The sequence below is a fragment of the Genypterus blacodes genome, unplaced genomic scaffold, assembly GCF_046128005.1.
Source record: "Genypterus blacodes isolate CSIRO-AG114 ecotype Tasmania unplaced genomic scaffold, CSIRO-AGI_Gbla_v1 ptg000342l_1, whole genome shotgun sequence".
Classification (NCBI taxonomy): domain Eukaryota; kingdom Metazoa; phylum Chordata; class Actinopteri; order Ophidiiformes; family Ophidiidae; genus Genypterus; species Genypterus blacodes.
The window spans coordinates 238623-260000 of record NW_027467127.1 but is presented as its reverse complement, the minus strand read 5'-3'; the positions used below and the strand labels follow the sequence as shown (position 1 = coordinate 260000).

Below are 21378 nucleotides of genomic sequence, written 5' to 3'. Positions count from 1 at the left end.
AATGAAGTCCAGCAGCGGGCTTTAGGACCCAGCTGGGTTCGGACCTCAGTGTCGGCGCCCTGCACGCCTCCTTCTCATGGCACATCACACATCCAACACACTGTACATAGGTTTTAATATATTTCAGCCTCCTATTCTTTTCTTTTCGATAGACAAAGACACCAGTACTGCAGTATCCTTTCCTACTGGATGCCCAACAAACCCCCAATGTCCAGAATCAGTGTACAGTAAAGGTGTGCTCTCACTCTCTAACAGTGACTGAGGCAAATCCACCTGCCTGTTCTGTGAGCTTATGTTCTGTCGTCTTTGGACTTTGTTGTTCTTTAGTTGTTATTTGTGTTTTTGCAACGTGTGTGTGTGTGTGGTCGGCTTTGAGATTATGAAGAAATGCTTGCAAACAGCTACACTCAGCACCACTAAGAGACTGACAGCACGTCTGAGATGGATGCTGCCTGCTGGAGCTCGCTGCCTCGCTCTCCGGCACATCGAATGACTGCTAAACCTTTAACCTGAAGCGAAGCCTGCAGCCTGAGGACAGACGTCAGGAGACTCTCAGCTCTCAGCCCTCAGCTCTCAGGCCCATCCGTCAGTGAGTCGTCGCTGGCATTTCTTCTGAGAACATTGATCTGAGGAGGTGGAGAGACTTCTGACGCACAGAAATCGATATTTGCCGAGCAGGAATCACTGCAACACTGCTGGAATCATGTGTATGATCAGAACAGGGATGAGTACTGTGACTCAGAGCAGAGATCAGTCAGTCTCTGGTGAACAGGTAACATATCACAGATGTACTAAAAGTGTTGCTTTGGTGCATTTTAGTTGTTGTAGCTAAACGTGTTGTGCTGCTGATCAGCCTCTTATTGTGCTGGAGTGTGTGTGTGTGTGTGTATGTGAGAGGGGCATCAGTCTCCGAGTCGTTGGTATCAATCAACAACCCTTTCGATCTCCAACAGATGTGTTATTGTCAGTTCAGTGGTATGAGGCGGGACAGGGCTGTCCCTCTGAAGCTGCATTCATTTCCGTTTGGCTTTGCGTGACAAAGTAACACCAGAACAACCCGACATACACACAATGGCATTCAGCAGACACAGAGCAACATCAACAACCCACTTTGTGTGTCCACCTGATGAATGTAAGTGTGTGTTTCAGCACTTGGGTCTGTAGTTTGTTATGATGGCATTGTGTTGTCCTGGTGTCTCCTGTTGCGCTGCATCGTGGAACACATCTGCCCGTCTTCACAGAGCGTTACAGCGACCTCGTCTCAAAGCGTGACGCCGTCCAATCATATTAAGGTTTTGCTATCGAGACGCTTGTCAATGGTTCTGCTTTGTTTTAAATGTTTATAGGACATTTCCCACATCCAGACGAGATGATGTGTGATTGAAATGTGTCTGCAGTCGGTCAGTTTGAGGGTCTCAGCTAAACATGGATTAGGCTCCAGCCCCTTGAAACAAGAAAGGATGCTGCAGCACTCGCCGTGGAAACAATGTTGCACTGATTATATTTAAAAAAAGAAGAAGAAATGTTTGTGTTGATGATGTTGCTTTACGTGAGGAGAGCAGGAAGGACAGGACAGGACAGGACAGGACAGTGTTACTTGTTGTTTCTTTTGAACACAGTTTCAGATGACATGGTGTAATTCTGAAATGTAAAATTGACAGAGATGTTTTTCATTCTTGAAAAAGCGTATATGTGTCTCTTTGAAGCGTAACACTTTGATTTCCCTGGTATAATATCACCTTGTGTTTTTGTACCGTCACTGATGTAAGTGCCATTGTTTTTGTTTTTCTTTCTATGGCGAGGAAACGTCTTATTTTCAATACTGCTTCTGTAATTTTGCTGTCTCAGATCCAGAAAAAATAAGGATACGGATAAAAGGACGTTAACAATGGGAAAGCAGTGAGGCCTTATGTGACTAAAAAATATTGTTTGTACTTCTATCTTTCTGGTCAGCTTCACCCAGACTCATCCGTCTCTGTTGTCTCAGACTTTGATCATTGACTATAACATTCCAAAGAATTGGATCAAATAAATGTTTTAATTAACAAACACGGAATTGTTTTATTATTTTTTACCACAGGTAGAATTGTTTGGTTCAGGGATCAAGCACACAAAGTTACATTTTGAAGTTCAAAGTGAAATTGGGGGTAAAGTTAACAGATCAGCTGGAGGATGAAAGCCTGACGATGAGGAAGAACATGAAGGAGAGAAGATCCTTCAATGTTTGCAGAATTGAACAAATAGAGTCACAAGTAAAAAGTATTATGTCAAATTAATTCAGTAATTGTGAAAGAAAATCAAGTTTATATTGGTAATTCATAAAAGCAGAGTAAAGTGTGTGTGTGTGTGTGTGTGTGTGTGTGTGTGTGTGTGTGCGCGCGTGTAGCTCCTGACACAAGCGTCACTGTTTGTATTACATTTTGTACTTTGGCCACAGGGTGGCACTGTTGTTCATAATAAACGGTCACTATAAATCAACAACACAAACAAACCCATCTCCATGACTTTCCCTCAGCTCAGCGGCCATATTTTTGAATGTTGAATGACATCATCCAGCTGTGTTCCTCAGTAACCTTTCAGGTGGTTTCTTGTGAACTGAAGTCCCTCCGGCTGCGGTTGATGAGGAGGTTTCCTGCCCCGTCTCTGCTGTCCCACTTCCCCAAACTGCACTTCCTTCCTTTGCTCTTTCAGTTGTTTCACTTCTTTCTTTTATGCTCTTTGGTTTTCTCTATTTGCCATTTCATTTCCAATTGCAAACCCAGCATGTTGTCAGATTTTACGCTCATCATACTTAACTGTACAAGCGGTGATAGTCTTGTCTTGCTGTCAAACTAAGAAACCCAGATATTAGTTGTGCTTCTGAGAAATAAGTTGTGGGTCAAATCCTAACCACAGCCCACAGCTCACTCGGACTAACTGTGAGAAGGAACTGAGTTCTCTCTGTTCCTGGTGCACAGCAGAATACACACACCAGCTGAGGTCATTTTGCAGTACTTACATACTGGAATACTTCCCAGTGACACCAGGTTTGTGAATATTTGATTAAATGTGCCTGCAGCCTTTGTTGTTTGGTGCTTTAAGGTGTTTTAGTGATGCCTATTCCTCAGTCCTACACTGAACCTGAGGCCACTGGGCTCCCTGCTTCAGTTACCCGCTTTGCTTTGCTTTTGCTGCTTTGCAAACCTCCATCCTGCCTCCTGCCTCCAAATGCATTCACCTCATTTCCCCCCTGACTCTGTATGAAGCCAGACCACTTGGCAGAACTTCCCCCTCAAATTCAGCAACCAGGTTTCAATCTTCAGGAACACTGGTAGCAACAACGCTGCTAGGATACGGCTGAACAGGAAAGGCTGAGAGAAGCAGGCCAGCGCTTTGAGTCCCCACACGCTGGCTCAGGATGGATTTGAGTAAAAGTACTCGGCGCTTTGCTATAATTCCCTCTGAGGCGTCGCCACGAGCCTGACCCTCCATCTCCCTACCTGCTCGGCGGTTACAGAGGATTGTCGGTTGTGACAGAGCAAAGGAACGGCCCGACTCTCGCTGCTGGATGGATTAGCGGAGGCATGCAGCAGGATGAGTGTGTGCTGATGCAGAGCAGAGGAATGGAGACGATGACCTCACTCTCCATTTGGCCTGCTGGAAGCACGAGCACACACAGCTGCTGCTCATCTCAGCGTTATACATCATCAGGAGCATCCAGAGGCTCAGCATGGAAGCTTCTCTCCTTCTTCTTCTTCTTCTTCTTCTTCTTCTTACTTCCCTCACTGATAGCTGGAAATGGGAACTTTTGATTTCACCTATCTATGTGACGATGACATCATACTGCACTGTGTTTATGTGTTTGCTGCTTCCCCCCTGTTGACTCACAGTGAGTCTGGACGTTTCACACATTCGTCATCTACAATAAACTATTTATAACGTGGCCATCAGTCTGGCTCATCAGGCGGATGTTTATCCTCAGCTGTATTCATTTTACTCTTTAAGACTTTGATACCGAAATGAAAAAAAAACTTCTTTCATTTGTTTAAAGTACATAATACAAGAGAGTTATTAAAGGAGTTATGTAAAGAGTTAATTAAACTTGTTTCATAGACAAGTCAAGCCGTTTTGATTTTTAAGTGATTTTGTATTTATAACGTTCGATTTTCTTTGCTGTTTGTAAAGCAGCCACTCAACACTCCTTAAAATTTTGAAACAAACATCGTGCAAACAAACAAATATGTCATTCTCAGGAAAAATCACAAGAAAAACCTCAACAACAATGACGTGATGTGTTTAGCAAAAATAAATCTCCATTAGGGGGCGTTTCAAGGCCCATCAGTGGCGCTCGGGCCACACAGTTTGAGAACCTTCGCCTGTCAATCAGCTATCAAAATTATGATTGAGTACTTTGCTTTACACCGACAATTAATACACAATTACTGTTTTTAATTACTTTTTCTACTTTTTTTTTTAAATTCTCATTATTTATAATTTCTTAATTCTCTCTGTATTTCTGTGCGTGTGCGTGGGCGCGCGCTCGCCGCAGCTCGAGGTGAAGATGAGTTCACGGTGTGTTTGTTCTTCTGCCCTCCGCACACCGCAGCTCTTCCTGTGTGGGCGGGGTTTGTTGGGCTGAGGTGGAGCACAGAGACAAACGCTCCTCCGGGCGGCGTTCAGACTAAAGCGAGCGGAGCGTGTTCGGGCGAGCTGGGGACCCCTCGCCGTTACTCTCACACACTCACGGTAATACGCCCTAAACGCACACACACGTCGGTGTTTGAGCGCATTGGACGCCATTGTAAACGGGACGTCGCGTACTCGCTACTTGGTCGCGTTGCGGTTAACCGAGAGAAAGTAGCGGAAACAAAGCGGAGCCTCGCCGCGTTGTTACACTCTTGGCCCCATTTTGCGCTTCTTACCCGTCGAAAAAGAGAATTCTCTGTGGAGGTAAATGTTACAGTGAACCCACGGAAACAGCGTTACACCAGAGAACCCACGGTGAGTGTGTTGTTCTAACCTACATGTGTCACATTCGAGCAGTCTGCCATGTTGTCTGGCGGCTGAAACAATGTAAACGACAAAGGGAGAGAAGGTTGGAATGTGTGTGTGTGTGTTGGGGGGAGTTATGGTGCGGGTTTAACGGCGAAGCAAAGGCGACAGTGTTCGTTCCGTGTGTGTGTGTCGTGTGGTGTGTAACAGCAGTAGAGGGATGTTCTGGGTGAAGTGATGGAGCTTCTTCTCCCTCTCATGAAGCCCGTTTAGGGCTTTGGAGAGAATGTAGGCCACAGACCCGGAGAGGAGGGAGGCAGGGAGAGAGTTTCAGGAGTTTCGTGCCCCCTAATAAGCTTCTTCTTCTTCTTCTTCTTCTTCTTTTTCTTTCTTTTTTAAAAACCATGTCATCCAGGTTTGATGTATTTAACCCAAATGCTAAACAAACTCTTGGCATCTTAATCAGATTCCTTAAGTTGTTGCTGTAGGGGTTCGTGTTGCGTTTGGGGTCTTGTGAGAAGTTTAAAGAGACAGGGCACGATTTATTTATGTTTTTGTTGTAAATTTAGAGGTACATGTTTGTGTGTGAAGTCATGGAAACTGACTGACTGCTGCTAAACTAAAGCTAAAGGACAGAAAGAAGTGAACAAAGCCCCTCTGGCAGTAGTTTATGTTCTCTTGTTGTCTTAAGCACCAGCAGGAAACTCCCCACAGCCAATAAACTGAATTTAATGTGTAAAAGTGGCTCAGTCCCCCCTTCGTTTATGAATCCAGCCTTCTTCTAATTCATCGGGGCGCCTTTTGGAAATGTTTAAAGAGCTCTGTTTGTTCATTTCATATGTTCTAGCAGAGCATCTACCTACATGTGAGGGGAAACCACATGGCGTCTCTTTGTAAACCAACTTCACGAGCAATCTGTGGAGTTACACTTGTACGCAACAGACCGCAGCCTGACCGAAGCCCAGTCAAAAAGCCTTATGGAGCGTGTAAACTGTGTTTGAGGACACTGTAAGACCAGGACGTCTTCCAACAGGCCATCTTGGTTAACCAGAGCCTCTTGTTCAGCCATGCCCACAGCGTCTTCACTCAGGACTGCTGGCTGTGCAGTATGTCAGCCTGGCGAGATGAGTCTTGCCTGCCTCGCTCACTTCCTGTAAAACTGTAGCCCGAGGTGGTGTTTTTTTTCCCCCTCATGATTCTCAAGAAGAAGCTGGGAATGATTTGTTGGAATCTGTGCTCATGACGTTCTTGCTGCAAGGCCTAATTTAGCGCAGAGGGAGTAAAGTGTCTGGACTTAATGACTGGCCTGTTTGGGGCTTATTGGGAGCATCGTAATAACATAGCAACAGCACTGTATCGAGGTGTGAAGGGACATATGTCTTTGATCTGGCACAGTGTGTGTGTGTACTGGTCTCATGGGTGCATATAGTTTTCGGGCCGGTGCTGGTAATTGTAGACTTGAGGGAGAAGTTTCAGCCGGAGCAGGCTCCCCTCAGCTCACTGACTCACTTCCCTTAGTTACATTGTTTTGGTGTTTGAACATTGAACGCTGCTGTAGGAGCGAGGAGTGTCCAGAGCTGCTCGATATGAAGGGTTCAGTCTTTCTCAACACCAGGGTAGCTGATGAATGAATACATGACGTGTACGCAGAAAAACCCCATTGCGTAATACCTTTCCTTCACACAAACCCAATATTTGTTTTTACAGATAGATGTAATGTGTGTGTGCCTAATGCTTCAGACCATCTCTTTGTGTCTTCGGTACCTGATTGACTTCCCCAGCTTCTGTGTTCTTTTGTTTTTGTCTTTAAACTAAGTAGCACTGCATGGACGCTGTTCTGACCAAGGCATCGCCGCTTATAACAGTTTAGAGACGCTTGTGTGATTGATTCATGAATCAGTGAACCTATGGGTGCCACACAGAGCCACAGCTGTGTGTAACGATTGTATGACGGTGATGAAACACGAGTGATGATAGGCGATGACTCGTGTCAATCAGTACATAAACCTGCTCCTTGATTAGACTGCGATTAAAGCACATTGAAGACAATACGGTACCAATGTACGAGTCATGAAGAAGAGTAGAGTCAGAGATAGATACTGTAAGTGACCGCTTTAGTCTGTTACGTATGATTTTATAATTAAATGCTTTATTGTGTTGTTGTGCTTAAAGCTCCTTGCTCCTCGGTGGCGAATGGAGAGACATTAACCAAATCTGTCACTATGGTAACTGGATCTTGGAGCAAGCAGAGATGAGGTCCGAGTAAGAAGTCTCTCAGTTTGGTTTTGGAGAAGTTCTCAATGCCACGAAACTCGCTCGGCACTGAAATGACCGCACAAACTCTGAGATGATGTTAGAGAGGGGAATGGAAAAAGGAAAACGGCCACCCCACGTTGTAGTTATGTAGTTTTTCCACGACACAGTATGGTGCTTGTTAAGCTGGAATGCGTTATCTCATCTCTCTGGGGAGGCTTCAGAGATCGGGATCTCCCCGCGTCCTGTATGAAAAATGAGTTCCAAACGCCACCAGTGACCGTCTACAATTCATCACAGCCGGAATAATTCTCCTTCAGAGCCACGATGCTTTTTATTTGCTGAAACAAAGGCGACATGAGGAATTGTCTTGGTGGATTAGCTTTGTGTTTGTGTTTCATTCTGTTAGACGTGTTTGTGATGAAGCTTTTCTTGTGTTCTCTTTGCTCTTGCTTCATTTGTTACTTTTCATCACATAAATCTCAGTGTGGTTTGGATCCTTTCATTCTCAAATTTGTGTCTCTTTCAGAAGAGATACATGTGAGTTAGAAAAGATCCGTCTGCCGTTTAAATCCCATGTTCTCCTTGCCCTCCTGCACACAAGTCAGTAACAACCCTGAAAATGTGAAATGGTTCCAACATCTGGATCCTCCCTCCCTCTGTGAAAACGCTGGCTCCAATGCAAGGTTTTTGATGAACTTGCTCAACTCTACCTTTATAGCTGCAGTTCGATCGTCTGCTAGTTGCTCTTACGATCGCGCCGTGTCCAAGCGTCTATTAAAACACAGAGCCAAGAACCGCTCATGTTCTTGAAATGTCTTCCAACATGGAACGGTCTTACAGCCTCCTTAGCACAGGTTAGTGTACTTTTGAGACGTCCCCTTGCCATTTAGAAACAGGGGTTTGGGTTTCCTCCAAACTTTTCTGTGTTTGCAGTCAGAAAGGAAGACATTCTTCCTGATCCGTCCACAGCCTGTTAAACAGCGCAGGAGTGGCCCGGGTGGAGTTTAACGAAGGAAACGGACGTGAAGTCGTGCTGAGTTGTTAAGAGACCTAATAGACTGAGGGGTGGGCGGTGCCTCTGTGCAGCAGGTGGGGGCAGTGCTGGCTGACCGGGTGGCAAACAGAGCTTTGGGGGGGAGGGGGATGGGCTCCCAAACTCATTTCCAAATCTACCAGATGCCCCACCCAGCAGCGACAGTGCTAACTTGTTGTGAATGCCTCCTCTTAGTTTGGGCGGTTTGTCTCAGATGTCCCTTCGGCCCTTCGGTTCCTTCGCTATGGTTATATTAAAAAAATGTTTAACTTTGGAGAAATGACAGGAAGCGTCAGGGGTCAGGGTCAGTTTAAAGCATTTAGCGGAGGTCGTGGGAGATCTAGAAACGCTGCTTCAAAAGCAGCTGGACTTCTTTCCTTGTTTATAGACATTTTGAAGCTTCATCACAGATTAAAACAAGTCCAGTCGTGTTTCTTAAAGTATATTAACCACAAAATGCAACAGGCAGAACTGGCCTTTGCTTCTGTCGTATTGTTTGTGTCGTGGATTTGCAGATTCACACAATCCAAAGACTAATCAGTGCGAGCGTAAGTCTAAGTATCAGTTTTGATTGTGGTTTTAAGTGTGAGGGAGAGAAAGAACACAATTACAGATCAATGTGTACTTTATGTACCATAATCTCACATATTGTAGCCGGTGTGTGTGTTGGACTCTGGTCTTCTATGTGCTTCCTCTGGACTTTGTCATAATTACTAAACTTTTACAGATGTGCCTCACTCCACCTTCAGCAAACATTGGGCTGGTCTGCTCAGAGCTTTATGAATGTGTGAAGTAGGTCAGCAGGGGGCCAGAGCGGCAGATCGTGTCAGTCAGTACAGGCTTTACTTCAACTTTGAGTTATTTCTTTAATCTACACTGTAATGAATCCCTATGTGTCCATCTGATAGAGACAAACTCATTCTGTCTTTGTGAGTAAAGCCTGGCCCAGTTTTTACAAACGCCACTAATCAGAGGAAGTCTCCCCTCCCCTCCCCCCCTGCTAGACTTTAGTGGGTCTCACTAGTTAATGATCATTCTTTATATGGTCAATGAACAGAGGAAGTGTCTAACAAAGGCCAAGTGGTGACACTCGTCTGCATGAAGGAGTCATTGTCCTTCGTGTCTACCTCCTGTTCTGACCGATTCTACCTCTGTGTTTAGTGTCAGAACTGTACATCGTCGATCGTGCTTTTGCGTAGCTTTGCTTAAAAAAAGAGAGTTGTCAGGATATTCCCCATTTCCTGTGATAGTTTGGAAATCCCCCCCACCGACCCCCAAGTGCTGACTAAGTGTTATTGGTTCCTCAGGCCGATTGGCAGGTATTGGGCTTGTTTGTGTTTTCTGAAGCTATCAGAGTGAGGATTTGTTTATTTTGAGCCCTGGCTCCTTAAACCTTTGCTACGCAGACATTTAATCAAACTTTGATTATAGTTTGATTGAGGATATAAATCTAAGTTGTATTTTTCCCCCAATAGCATTTTTTCCCCATTATGTGTTTGAGATCTGAACAGATGGAGGTATGTGTACTCAGAGTTACCTTCATTCATTTATTCAGGCATGTAAGCGTATCAGTCAGAGTCAGATACCTTGACACGCACTCCCTCCCATCCACGCATTTCTGTCTTAATCGCAGTACGTATGGACGTATAATCAGATTATTGAGTGAGTGATGATGAGGGTCAGCGGGCTCCTTCACCACAGGAGCCTCACCCAAATGAAGGCTGCTCTCAGATGCAGTTTGTAGGCGGAGACTTCACACAGGGAGTCAATTCTTTGCGGGACAACAAGATATGTGAGCAGAGGAAGGCGCTGTGTGGATTTCCCTCACAGAGAGCCCGCCTGTGCTCCCCCAGGCTCTCAGACCGCAGATTTGAGTCCAGTGCCTCTGACCCGACCCGAGCAGGAGGCAGCAGGAGGGTCGAGTTCCAAACAGCTGTTGGAAGGAATTCCTGAGAAAACACATGTCCCGTCCTGTGAATGATCACCGCCGCTTGGACTGAAATTCCGGCTGCGTCCACACGCTGCGAGTCCAGACATTGCGGAGCGATATCTCTTGCCAGAGATGAAACGGTTCATTGGCAGAGATGATCACAAACTAAATGTCCGCTTATATTATTTTACACATCTTGTATTGTGTTTCCAGCTTTAATAGACTTTGGCCTTCAGCGTCTTCTAGCTGCTGTACTGCGCTCGACGCGTAACCAAGAATGACGTTGCAGCAGCTCTCCTACCTGACCATACAAAGACACGAGTCGCCCCCGCTTATCCCCCTTACTCTAAATATTAGGCTGTGTCGCCGTGACGATTCGTAGCGTTGCATTGTTTCTGCAAGACAGGCAATTTGTTCTCGAGAGTGAGAGAGAGACTTGACTGCGTCCCTGCTCCCATATGTCCATATCTGTACCTTAACCCTCTCAGGCTCTTTCCTTAAAGTGACTCACAGCTGTTGTTTGAGCCCCCCCCCCCCCCCCCCCATCTGTCTCACTCTGACTAACACAGGATGTGTCATGGTCATGTACTGTACGCCGTCAGCTGACTTCACCAGATAGCAAAGATTTCCCCCTGTGTTTGTAGTTCTGTTTGCAGCTCTAAATTGAAATCCTTCAGGTTTTCATGGTTGGACAACAACGTCGACCATCATTTTAGCCGCTGCCCTCCACGGTAGAAGTCGTTGGCGCGGCGGCTCAGACCTTTTTATTTTCTGTCAGGATGATAACCCAATATTGGATAATGACACTGACTTTCTTATGCATCAGCCAGGCTCTTATCTGCTCCGTACTCTTAATAAAGGAGAAGCTGGTGGATTCCACAAAACCATCAGAGCTCTCAGTATTTGAGTTCATTCAATGAGGATTCCAGCTAAGTTTGTTTGCTAAATCCCCTCCCCTGTGAGATGTTCAGCGGACATTCCAGTGCCTCCAAGTGGGCCTTTATGTGGCACACGGGCTCTGGGAGCAAAGACCCCGAGAGCCTCACAATCTGTCAGCTCTCTGCAATTTGCAGCCCTGTGCAGGACGAAGCCCAGAGCGGTAAACAAAGCCGCTCTTCAGGAATGTTGGGGAGGAGCCTTCATGGTGTAGAAAGTCCTTGCAGTCGGTGTCGGCCTGAACTTTACGAAGCATCTTGTCGCTTTTGTGAGCTTTGTCCATCTCGCTGCAAGTTCTGTGCTTAGTTGTTGCCAGATGACTTCTCATCGCTGCAGTATTTCATATCTTCATGTTTGTCATTGTGGTGTGTGTCTGTATCTTCACCCAACCCCCATACTGTGATAACCATCACAGCACCTAGAGGAAACCCAGTGCAGTTGGGCAAAGGGCTCTTTTAACAGGATGTGCTCGTTGTGTCTATGCCTTTCCCCTCTGACCCACACGTCTATAGTGTTATGTTTAATGAAAAGGCTGTACAGAGGCTACACACTCACACACAGCTGTAGTCCACCTTCAAATGCTCCTCTCGCAAAGGTCCAGGAGCTGAAACGTGTTCACGTCCAGCAGCAGGCTCCGTCTATTCTCAGTCCCTTTGCAGCTGTTGGTCAGCGCTGACTGGAGGCCTTTTGTTTATCTGACTCCAGTAAGGAGACAGAGTTTGTAATCTTTTTGAGGGGTGGTGCCACACATCAGAGATGTGTCTCACCGCGGTTACAGGAAATGGCAACGCTTCAGGAGCAGACAGAGCTGCCTGAGCACATATGGGACATCTGTTTGTTAAAAGTCTTTGCTCATTAATAATCTGTCTTCATGCTAACTTACCATGGGTCAGTAAATGTGGAGATAAACATTATTTCACTGTGAATGAAGCCACAAACACTTGGAACATTTTGGGATGGATACTGCAGGCAGATCGGTTTGAGTTGGGATTGGCATCGTCTGTAACTTTGCATAATTTTAAACCCCAGAGGTAAACGTTAGCAGAATGCCTCCTACTCTGTCAGCATGTGTTTTTGTTTCTGGATCTTATCTGAAGATGTCCTGTGGAGATACAAGCTACCTTTACTGCACGGCGGCCTGTACCAACATGAACGCCTGCGGCCCAGTCAGAGAGCAAATATGTGTGAGCTTCATCACTCCTCCATATTTGGAACGGCACAAGGGGAGCAGCCCCTCCCTTCTGCCACCCAAGAGTCATCATCAGCTATGAACCGCAGAAACGTAAACCAATATGACGCTTGGGTGATGGAGCAAAGAGCAAACACAGACTTTGACAGTGAAACCCATCTAAACCTCTCTAATCCCATGATACAGTGCAGTTAGAAACACGTCTCCCATCACCCCAACACCTCTGGCATGCGTGTCTTGAGTGGACCGCACTGTTAGATTTGCGTAATTTGCCATATTGTTTATTTTATTGACAGTTGTAGACGTTCACATGAGCCCTGTGGAGGCCTGAGCAGAATGTTGAGCTTTCCCCTCCTTTCATCTGAACGCGTTGTGCCTTTTGTCTCCCCGCCTCACAGATGGAGCTGCGGCTACTTTTGATAGTGACGTTATCGGCGATCCTCAGTCACGGCCGGGCTCAGCAAGGTAAGACGGAGGAGATCCACTCCTGCTTTCTTTGTTTCTCACTAACCGAGGCGTACTGGCCTGCTCCCAGTTTGAGCCTTAGAGCCTCTGTGATCATCCTTGATAAAGTTTTAAAATGGTTTAAAGCATAAATTAAACGTTTAAGCACAGAAACGCAAACTGTAATACTGAGTTAAGTTTGCTTTCAGCCTCAAGCTTTTTCAATCCGGTGAAATCATCTGCTGGTGAAGCGCCCGGAGCTTTTTGTCAGCTTGACTCAGTTCTGGAGCTGGTTTGAATCACTGATGCTGTCATGGCTGAAAGGAACCCTGATGTGTGTGTGTGTGTGTGTGTGTGTGTGCGCGGTGTCTTTTCTTTCAGAGGGAAGTATATGCATCAAGGCCAACGCTCAGTCGTGCGGGGAATGCATCCAGGTCTCTGAGACGTGCGGGTGGTGCACGGACCAGGTGAGGCAAACTCTGTGTGTGTGTGTGTGTGGTGCGTGTGTGTGTGTCTTGTGTCGCGTAGTCATCGTGTCGCCTGCTTGTCTGTGTGTCATCTTCTTCTTCTCCGGCTGAGCTGAATTTCGGTGAGGACAGTAAAGGTCTTAAACGCTCACATATCTCTGATGTGATGAGCTCAGGAGGAGCAGGGGGGCCAGGATTCCTTTGGTCATGTGGTCTTGAAAGAATGAGGTCAGAGCTCTATTTCTGTTTTGACTGAGCTCATTGTTTTCGTCTCCCCATCACGGTGCCTTGTGGGAAATCATGTGCATCCACTCTATGTGCTTAGATGGGCCTCCTGCTCTGTCTCTGCTTTACTCCCGCCGCCCTAAGAGCAATGGCCGACACGCCTGAGACGCACGGCTGCAAACTGAACTGAACTACATCCGGATCCTTATAAGACTTGACTTAAAAGAACACTTGTAAGCAACGTGCAACAAGTTCACCTGCCAGTCGCCCAGCAGTCCACCAGCGTCTCTGCATCGAGCTTAAACTATGACTGAACTATTCCTCACCGCCTCTCTCTCTCGTCATCTCCGCAGAACTTCCTCAGCGTCGGCGAGTCCAAGTCGGCTCGCTGCGATGACCTGGAGTCCCTGAAGGCCAGAAAGTGCGCGGTCACCAAAATCGAGAACCCCCGCGGATACACGAAGGTGGACCTGGACAAGCCCGTCACTAACCGCAAGAAGGAGGGGGCGGATAGAATCGACCCACACCAGATCACACAGATTCAGCCCCAGAAACTCACGCTCACACTCAGATCGGGTAAATGTTTGTGTGTCTGTTACTCTCCATCTGCAAAATCTTCCATTAAGGCTCATCCAACACTTCATGATTGTAATTTTCCATTCAAACTTGTCACCTTTGTCTTTCAGGAGAGCCTCAGACCTTCAATCTGAAGTTCAAGCGTGCGGAGGACTACCCCATCGACCTTTATTACCTCATGGACCTGTCCTTCTCCATGAAGGACGATCTGGAGAACGTCAAGAACCTGGGTACCGACCTCATGAGGGAAATGCAGGAGATCACGTCGGATTTCAGAATCGGTACGAAAGAGCGAGAGATGGCGAGAAACTGAGAAGCTGGTTGACGCGGTCAGAGAAACGTTCGCTGTACTGAGTTGTTCTTGTATTCTCCGCCGTAGGTTTTGGCTCCTTTGTGGAGAAGACTGTCATGCCGTACATCAGCACCACGCCGGCCCGGCTCATCAACCCCTGCACGGGGAACCAGAACTGCACCAGCCCCTTCAGCTACAAGAACGTCCTGAAGCTGACAGAAATGGGTGACGAATTCAACCGGCTGGTCAGTCAGCAGCAGATCTCGGGCAACTTGGATTCTCCTGAGGGGGGATTCGACGCCATCATGCAAGTGGCCGTCTGCGAGGTGAGACAGTCTGGAATGGACTGAGAATGAGAGAGAACATGGCCTCCACACGCACGCACGCACGCACGCACGCACGCACGCACGCACGCACACACACACACACACACACACGCGCACACACGCCACTGCATGTGTCTCCTTGAGCTGCTGCACTTTCAGGCCCTGGGAGCAAACCTGTGAACTAGCTGGTGAACTTAGCAGCAGGAGACGACTGATTTCTTAACCAGATGTGAGAGTTCCCAGCAGCACACGGCGTCACTACAGCCCAGGTGGATCACTTGCTTATGTTTGCTTTAACTACATCTGAGCCTGTAACAGACGTTATCAGTGGCAGATAAATGGATTCTATTCCCCGTCGCCTTCACGAGGGCGGAAGGATTTTATGATTTCTCGCTCTCTTTTTCCGGCTCTTTTAACGTACAAATGCCCCCTGCTTCTGAATTCTCCGTAACCGTGCCTGTAAGCTTCCTACATTTGCTTCCATTCTGTGTCTTGGTCTCCCCAGGAGCAAATAGGCTGGAGGAACGTGACGCGGCTCCTGGTGTTCTCCACCGACGCCGGCTTCCACTTTGCCGGGGACGGCAAGCTGGGCGGCATCGTCCTGCCCAATGATGGAAGGTGCCATCTGGAGAACAACATGTACACCATGAGCCACTACTACGTATGTGATGTGACTTCCTGTTCCCACACGTCTGACCTCTGTCTGACATCCCCATTCTGCGGTCAGATGCTGTTTGCTCAGACCTCATGAGCTCTGAGCCGGAGGCCTGGACTCGGCCCTTCTTAATGCTTTGTTGTTGTTTTTTTAGGACTACCCCTCCATCGCCCATTTGGTCCAGAAACTGAGCGACCACAACATTCAGACCATCTTTGCCGTCACTGAGGAATTCCAGCCCGTTTACAAGGTGAAGTATTCAGACGCTCATACTGTAGGACAAATCAAACATTTCTCCCAGCTGTCCTTGCTTTGTGTGAACTGTGTATCTGTATTCATGTTTAGGGTATTGGACTGAAACCTCCTAGGTTCAGCAAATTCTGTTCATTCTCTGCTCACTGGTGATAAATGTGTGTTTGTGTCGTGACTCTCGCAGGAGCTGAAGAATCTCATCCCCAAATCGGCTGTCGGCACGCTGTCCTCCAACTCCAGCAACGTGATCAAACTCATTATTGACGCTTACAACGTGAGTCCAGCCTCTTTGTCACTCTGAAGGATCTTATGAACTGTTTGGATTTGATTGTTGTAGTGCAATAAAGAATGAGTCAATGATTTTGGGTCAAATGCAGTGGAATGGTTTGAGTTTGTTCTGTGAGACGATCTCTAAATGAAATGATCTTTATATGTGTCTTTTGTCCAGTCTTTGTCGTCTGAGGTCATTCTGGAGAACGGCAGGCTGCCAGAGGGCGTGTCCATCTCCTACAAGTCCATCTGTAAGAACGGTGTGGAGGGAACAGGCGAGAACGGGAGGAAGTGCTCCAACATCTCCATTGGAGATGAGGTAAAGACATCTATACATTTGTAAACATGCCCACAGTGATACAATTGGAAAGTATAAAGCTTTGTGGTGAAAGAGTATTAAGGCTTCCTCTTCCTCTTCGTCTTCTCAGGTGTCCTTCCAAATTTCCATCGAATCCCAGAAGTGTCCGTCACCTGGCAAGTCTGAGGTCATCAAGATCAAACCTCTGGGCTTCACGGAGGAGGTGGAGATAGTTCTGAACTTCATCTGTGAGTGCGAATGCTCCAAAGAAGGCGAGTCCAACAGCAGTCAGTGCTCCGAAGGCAACGGGACCTTCGAATGTGGAGCCTGCAAGTAAGTACAGTCACGCAGCACTAAACCTCAGGACTCTGCAGGTTTACACACAACTTGACTCCCCCAAGTTAAACCTGTTCGGCCACAGAGAAGGAAGTAATCAACCTTTGTGTCTCAGTTGTATGTGGTTCAGTAAGAGAAAGCAGGAAGCGCTGGCTGTCAGTCAGACCAGCGTTTGTCCTTTACTTCCCCTGTCTGCGCCTTCCACATTGTGACCGAGACACGACTGTGCTCCTGCCTCAGGTGTAACGATGGACGCATCGGGCGCCTGTGCGAGTGCAGCAAGGACGAGGTGCGGACAGAGGACCTGGACGCCAACTGCCGCAAAGACAACGGCACGGATATCTGCAGCAACAACGGCGACTGCGTCTGCGGCACCTGCGAGTGCAAGAAGAGGGAGAACCCTGCCGAGATCTACAGTGGCAAGTACTGCGAGTGCGACAACTTCAACTGTGACCGCTCCAACAACAAGCTCTGCGGAGGTGAGTGTGTGTGTTCATTGTTGTTTTGCTGTAATGTTTCTGTCATACAGTCTAGTCCATCTCCAAAGTGGGCGCTCCTGCTGCTGTAACCCGTTTCCTGCCTGTGTTCTCCCAGGACACGGACGCTGTGACTGCAGGGTCTGCATCTGCGACGCCAACTACACGGGCAGCGCCTGCGACTGCTCCCTGGACACCTCCACCTGCCTGGCCAAGAACGGACAGATCTGCAATGGCCGCGGCACCTGTGACTGCGGAATTTGCAAATGCACCAACCCCAAATTCCAGGGCCCGACCTGTGAGATCTGCCCCACCTGCCCCGGAGTCTGCACCGAGCACAAGTGAGCGTGGGAGCCGGGGACGCTTTGCGAACACGCGGCCGCGTTGATACGCAATGCACCGTGGAGTCACCGCCTGCTCTCTTTCCACAGGGAGTGTGTGCAGTGCCGAGCGTTCGAGGCCGGCGAGAAGAAGGACACGTGCGAGCGAGACTGCAGCTACTTCCAGCTGATCAAGGTGAAGGACAAGCTGCCCCAGCCCACCGACCAGAGCTTCCCTCTGAGCCACTGCAAAGAGCGCGACGCCAACGACTGCTGGTTCTACTACACCTACGCCATCAGGAACGACACCAAGGAAGTGTATGTGAGGGAGACTCTGGGTGAGTGATCGGGTGAAACTGTCTGTGCTCAGCTTCTGATGCGTCGAATCTGTCAATGTCGGCGGTGGACTTGACGTGCCTACGTTGTGGTTTGGTATTCCAGAGTGCCCGGCCGGCCCCGACATCATCCCCATCGTGGCTGGCGTGGTGGCGGGCATCGTGCTGATAGGCCTCGCCCTGCTGCTCATCTGGAAGCTGCTGATGATCATCCACGACCGCAGAGAGTTTGCCAAGTTTGAGAAGGAGAAGATGAATGCCAAGTGGGACACGGTGAGATAATCGTTCCAGAACACCTGGATCCATATGTCATGATGGTGACAGGTGGATGTGTGAATATCAGCTGGGTCACAATCTGCATCTTTATAAACCCTCCATAGGACAACATTCCAGTCTGTTACATGTTCTAAAATAGATAGATCAGAGTCTAAAGACGGTTAAAGCAGATATCTGTCATGTTGGAAATCCGATGTCTGCTTGAATGGAGCGATCCAGAGAGCGGGCCTCTTCGTCTCCCTCGCCCCGTGTCCTGGATCAACCTTGATACCTTCCTGCTGCGTTGTTTAGTCTCTGTCCAATGAGGGAGCAGCCTGCCTCAGCTGTCAGTGCTGCCCCTCGCTGTCCACATGGCACAACTGCACGACCATAAAAGGGAACAAAGCAGAGCCGTGCTGCAGGTTGACCACTGAAGGAAGTCTCCATGGCTGCTGTGGGCTCGTCTGATACTCACAAGCAGCCACGGGAAGAATTCACTTACAAACAGAATGAGTCGCCTTGATGCTTGATCCCCAACAAGCGACGGGTGACACTGCAAACTAGAATAGAATAGAATGTTATTTCCTCTCTGCTTTGAGCTAAAGACGAGCCTTCATCCTTTTTCCTGTCCTCCTCCTCTTCACAGTCTGTTTCTTTCTCCTCTGTTGTCCCTGTGGTCTTTCATCTCATCCCCTTGTTCTCCTCCATGATAGCAAGGGAACCCCATTTACAAGAGCCCCATTAACCAGTTCCAGAATCCCAGCTATGGGAACAAAGGCGCCGCTCTATAGGTCTGAGTTTGCGTCTCTGTTGGCTTCTGTTGGGTTGCAGTGAAGTCTGCATGTTGTGAAGTTGGCATGCTTGGCTAGTGTTCATGTTGCGTGCTGGTATATTGGAAGAAATGCCCACCATTAAGATTATTACAATAACTAATGGTATGGAAGTGAATTTGTGAGGGAAATCAACAATTAGAACCTTAGGGATTACAAATAAAAGCAGTCGAAACAGCGTCTTGTTCCTTTAACCTCCGTTATGCAATTGGATTCTTAGCAAAGCCGTTTCTAAGGAGAGAGTCCTGTAACCACAGAGCCTTGTGGGGCTGACTGCTCTTCCTCCACTCGTCCTACAAATATGATTTCACTGTTTATTGGTGCTTTATTGGAGTCAACTGGATCTGGATTAGTAAAATGCTTTAAATTCAAATGTTCCAAGGACATAGTCTAACCAAAATGATCATTCTGATTCAAAAGTTTTAACTTAAGTGTTGACATCTCCAAAAGCTAAATATCTCAATTAGAATTTCAGCGTCTATTTTACCGACTCCAGGCAGATTGTAGTTGCCAGACGAGTAAGGACTGGAATAGACGTGTCGGTCTGACATTAGACAGCCGAGTGCAGCAGTCGGATTGGAGTGGCCAAAGCCAGGGAGCCATGGCAACGGGTCACCGGCCTGCTGACATAACAGGGGCATGAAGCCAAGTGATAAAGTAACCAAGAGATGGGAAATGAAAAGGTGACAAAGATGACTGACTGACTGACTGACAGCCAACAAGCTGCTCTGGTCGAGTACACCTTGCTTGATGACTTGAGATGTTTGCCGTGTTGTTGTATCATATTTTTGTTTGTTGATATTGAAAATCTGTCTCACAAATGTTGACATGCGATGAGTCACAGCTCTTCTTCTCACCACTCCTGTTTGCTCTGCCTCTTCCTCAGGGCGAGAATCCAATCTACAAGAGCGCCGTGACAACTGTGGTCAATCCAAAGTACGAAGGCAAATGATGGAGCTCTTCCTTCCTCGTGACAACACTGTATGAAAGAGAACATGGGTTTGGGATGCAGGGGGGAGGGAGGGAGGGAGGGGAGGGAGAGTTGTAATGCTCTCACTGTTTGTTGTTATAGTCACCAAATGATAGCAATGCATTCTGCCACTATTTCAGTATGTTTAACTAACTTGTTTTCTTTTTCTATGCATCATTTGGAATTTGTACAGTCTGTGTAAATGTTTTTGTTTTTTTCTCTCCTTTTGCCTTTTGTTGAACTTAAGAAAATGTGTCGAATTGATTTGTAGTTTCTCTGCCACGGGACTGGCAAGGTAATGGAAAAGCCTCGCTGTGCCTTTTTATAGAAGTGTCAAGCCATCAGTGTTCTGTCGGGGGTTGAATTGGACTTCTGGAGGGGGCGAGAAATGAAGGGTTTCTTTCCAAAACATGTATACAATGTATGGATGGGAAGGGGAGGAAAGGGGATTCTGTCTATCAGTCAATATCTTTACAACCAGACGAGCAAAGGTGTTAGAATTGATGTTGCCCGTCTGAGCAGAGATCTTTAGATGGTGCTAATCTTCCATTATATCCCATAATGTGCTTTGCTTTTGCTTCAGAACCCTTTTGACTGAGTAGGCATCACTGTGTCTTTTTAAATGGTTTGCTTTTATTTTGGAATGAAACTCTTCAGATGTGCCGGTGGGGCCTTTAGTGAAGCAGCAGTTGGATAGTGTACAGTCAGCCTTGGATTGTGTTAAAGCCATAAAGTGTAGGTAGTCTGGGCTGAAGACGAGTGCGGCATGTGTCTCTGGGTGATGAACTCCATCGGAACAATCAATCGAAAGTATCTTTGTCTGTAAAAGAAACGTGTGGCTGTCTTTCTAGATGAAAGGACACCAGTGTACAGTAGTGTTACTGTTTGACTTGGAGTTTGAATCGCTTAATTTAAGAAAAAAACAACAACTCAGGTCCTTAATTCTTCACAGCAATGCCAAATACACAGAAACCTGCCTTATTTGCAAACTTAACCTCCTTGTATTTAAATGCCTTGTCTTATTTGTCTGAACTGAATCGGGATTAATCCCAGATGACGATATGAAATTTATTCCTGCCAGCTCTTTTGCGGTGCCTCGATCAAAGTTTTTTTTATTATCATGAAAAAGAAATAACAATGGCAATATGTCATGTAGCCTTTAAAGATCATTGGTAAGGGAATGACCTCAGTTATTCATAAAAAAGTTTTTGTAGAAAGATACACCTGTCACCCTTTTTAAGTGCCTTTTGATTTCATCAACACAGTCACATTTGCAATTTATTTCAGAAATTATTTATTGAATAAAGATTCAAAACAAGTCACCCCAACTATTGTGTTTTTTCTGTTATTCACTCATTAATATGTCCAGTGTGTTGTAGAAGTTTGTAATCAGTAGTATGAACGTGATTCTGTGAATGAATACTTGAGCCCTCAACCAAATGAGAGCAAAGGAGCTGAAGATCCCTTAAGCAAGGCATTGTATCCTATGCACCTCATAATGAAGATGTTTAAGGTTGAGTCACATAAAGCATTTAAAGGTATTTCTTTGTTTTAAAAGCAGAGAAAAGTCCAAGTGGAATCAAGTTAAACAGCTTTTACCCTCAATAACTCAATAACTCAATAACTGAGTTGACGTTCGAAAGTGTTAAGTCTGTAAACACCGAGCTTAACTGCTCTTGTCTCATACTCAAATTTGCTCCAAACTCATTTTCTGTACACATTGTGACCTGTGGACC

General features: G+C 46.8%; 1 protein-coding gene across 2 annotated transcripts; it reads left to right on the top strand.

The window, feature by feature from the left end:
* The first annotated feature begins 4616 nt into the window (after nt 1-4616).
* On the top strand, nt 4617-20970 carry LOC142988717 (integrin beta-1-like). Of its 2 annotated transcripts, none has more exons than XM_076137950.1 (16): nt 4617-4725; nt 12714-12780; nt 13141-13226; nt 13805-14027; nt 14138-14308; nt 14407-14645; nt 15151-15306; nt 15455-15550; nt 15737-15826; nt 16001-16141; nt 16251-16453; nt 16697-16935; nt 17051-17273; nt 17364-17590; nt 17694-17860; nt 19559-20970. In XM_076137950.1, exons 2-16 carry the CDS (start codon nt 12714-12716, stop codon nt 19622-19624), a joined length of 2394 nt encoding a protein of 797 aa, XP_075994065.1. In that variant the 5' UTR covers nt 4617-4725; the 3' UTR covers nt 19625-20970. The 2 variants fall into 2 exon arrangements, with proteins under 2 accessions (XP_075994065.1, XP_075994064.1); XM_076137949.1 differs by having other exon boundaries at nt 4629-4980.
* The last annotated feature ends 408 nt before the right edge of the window (nt 20971-21378 follow it).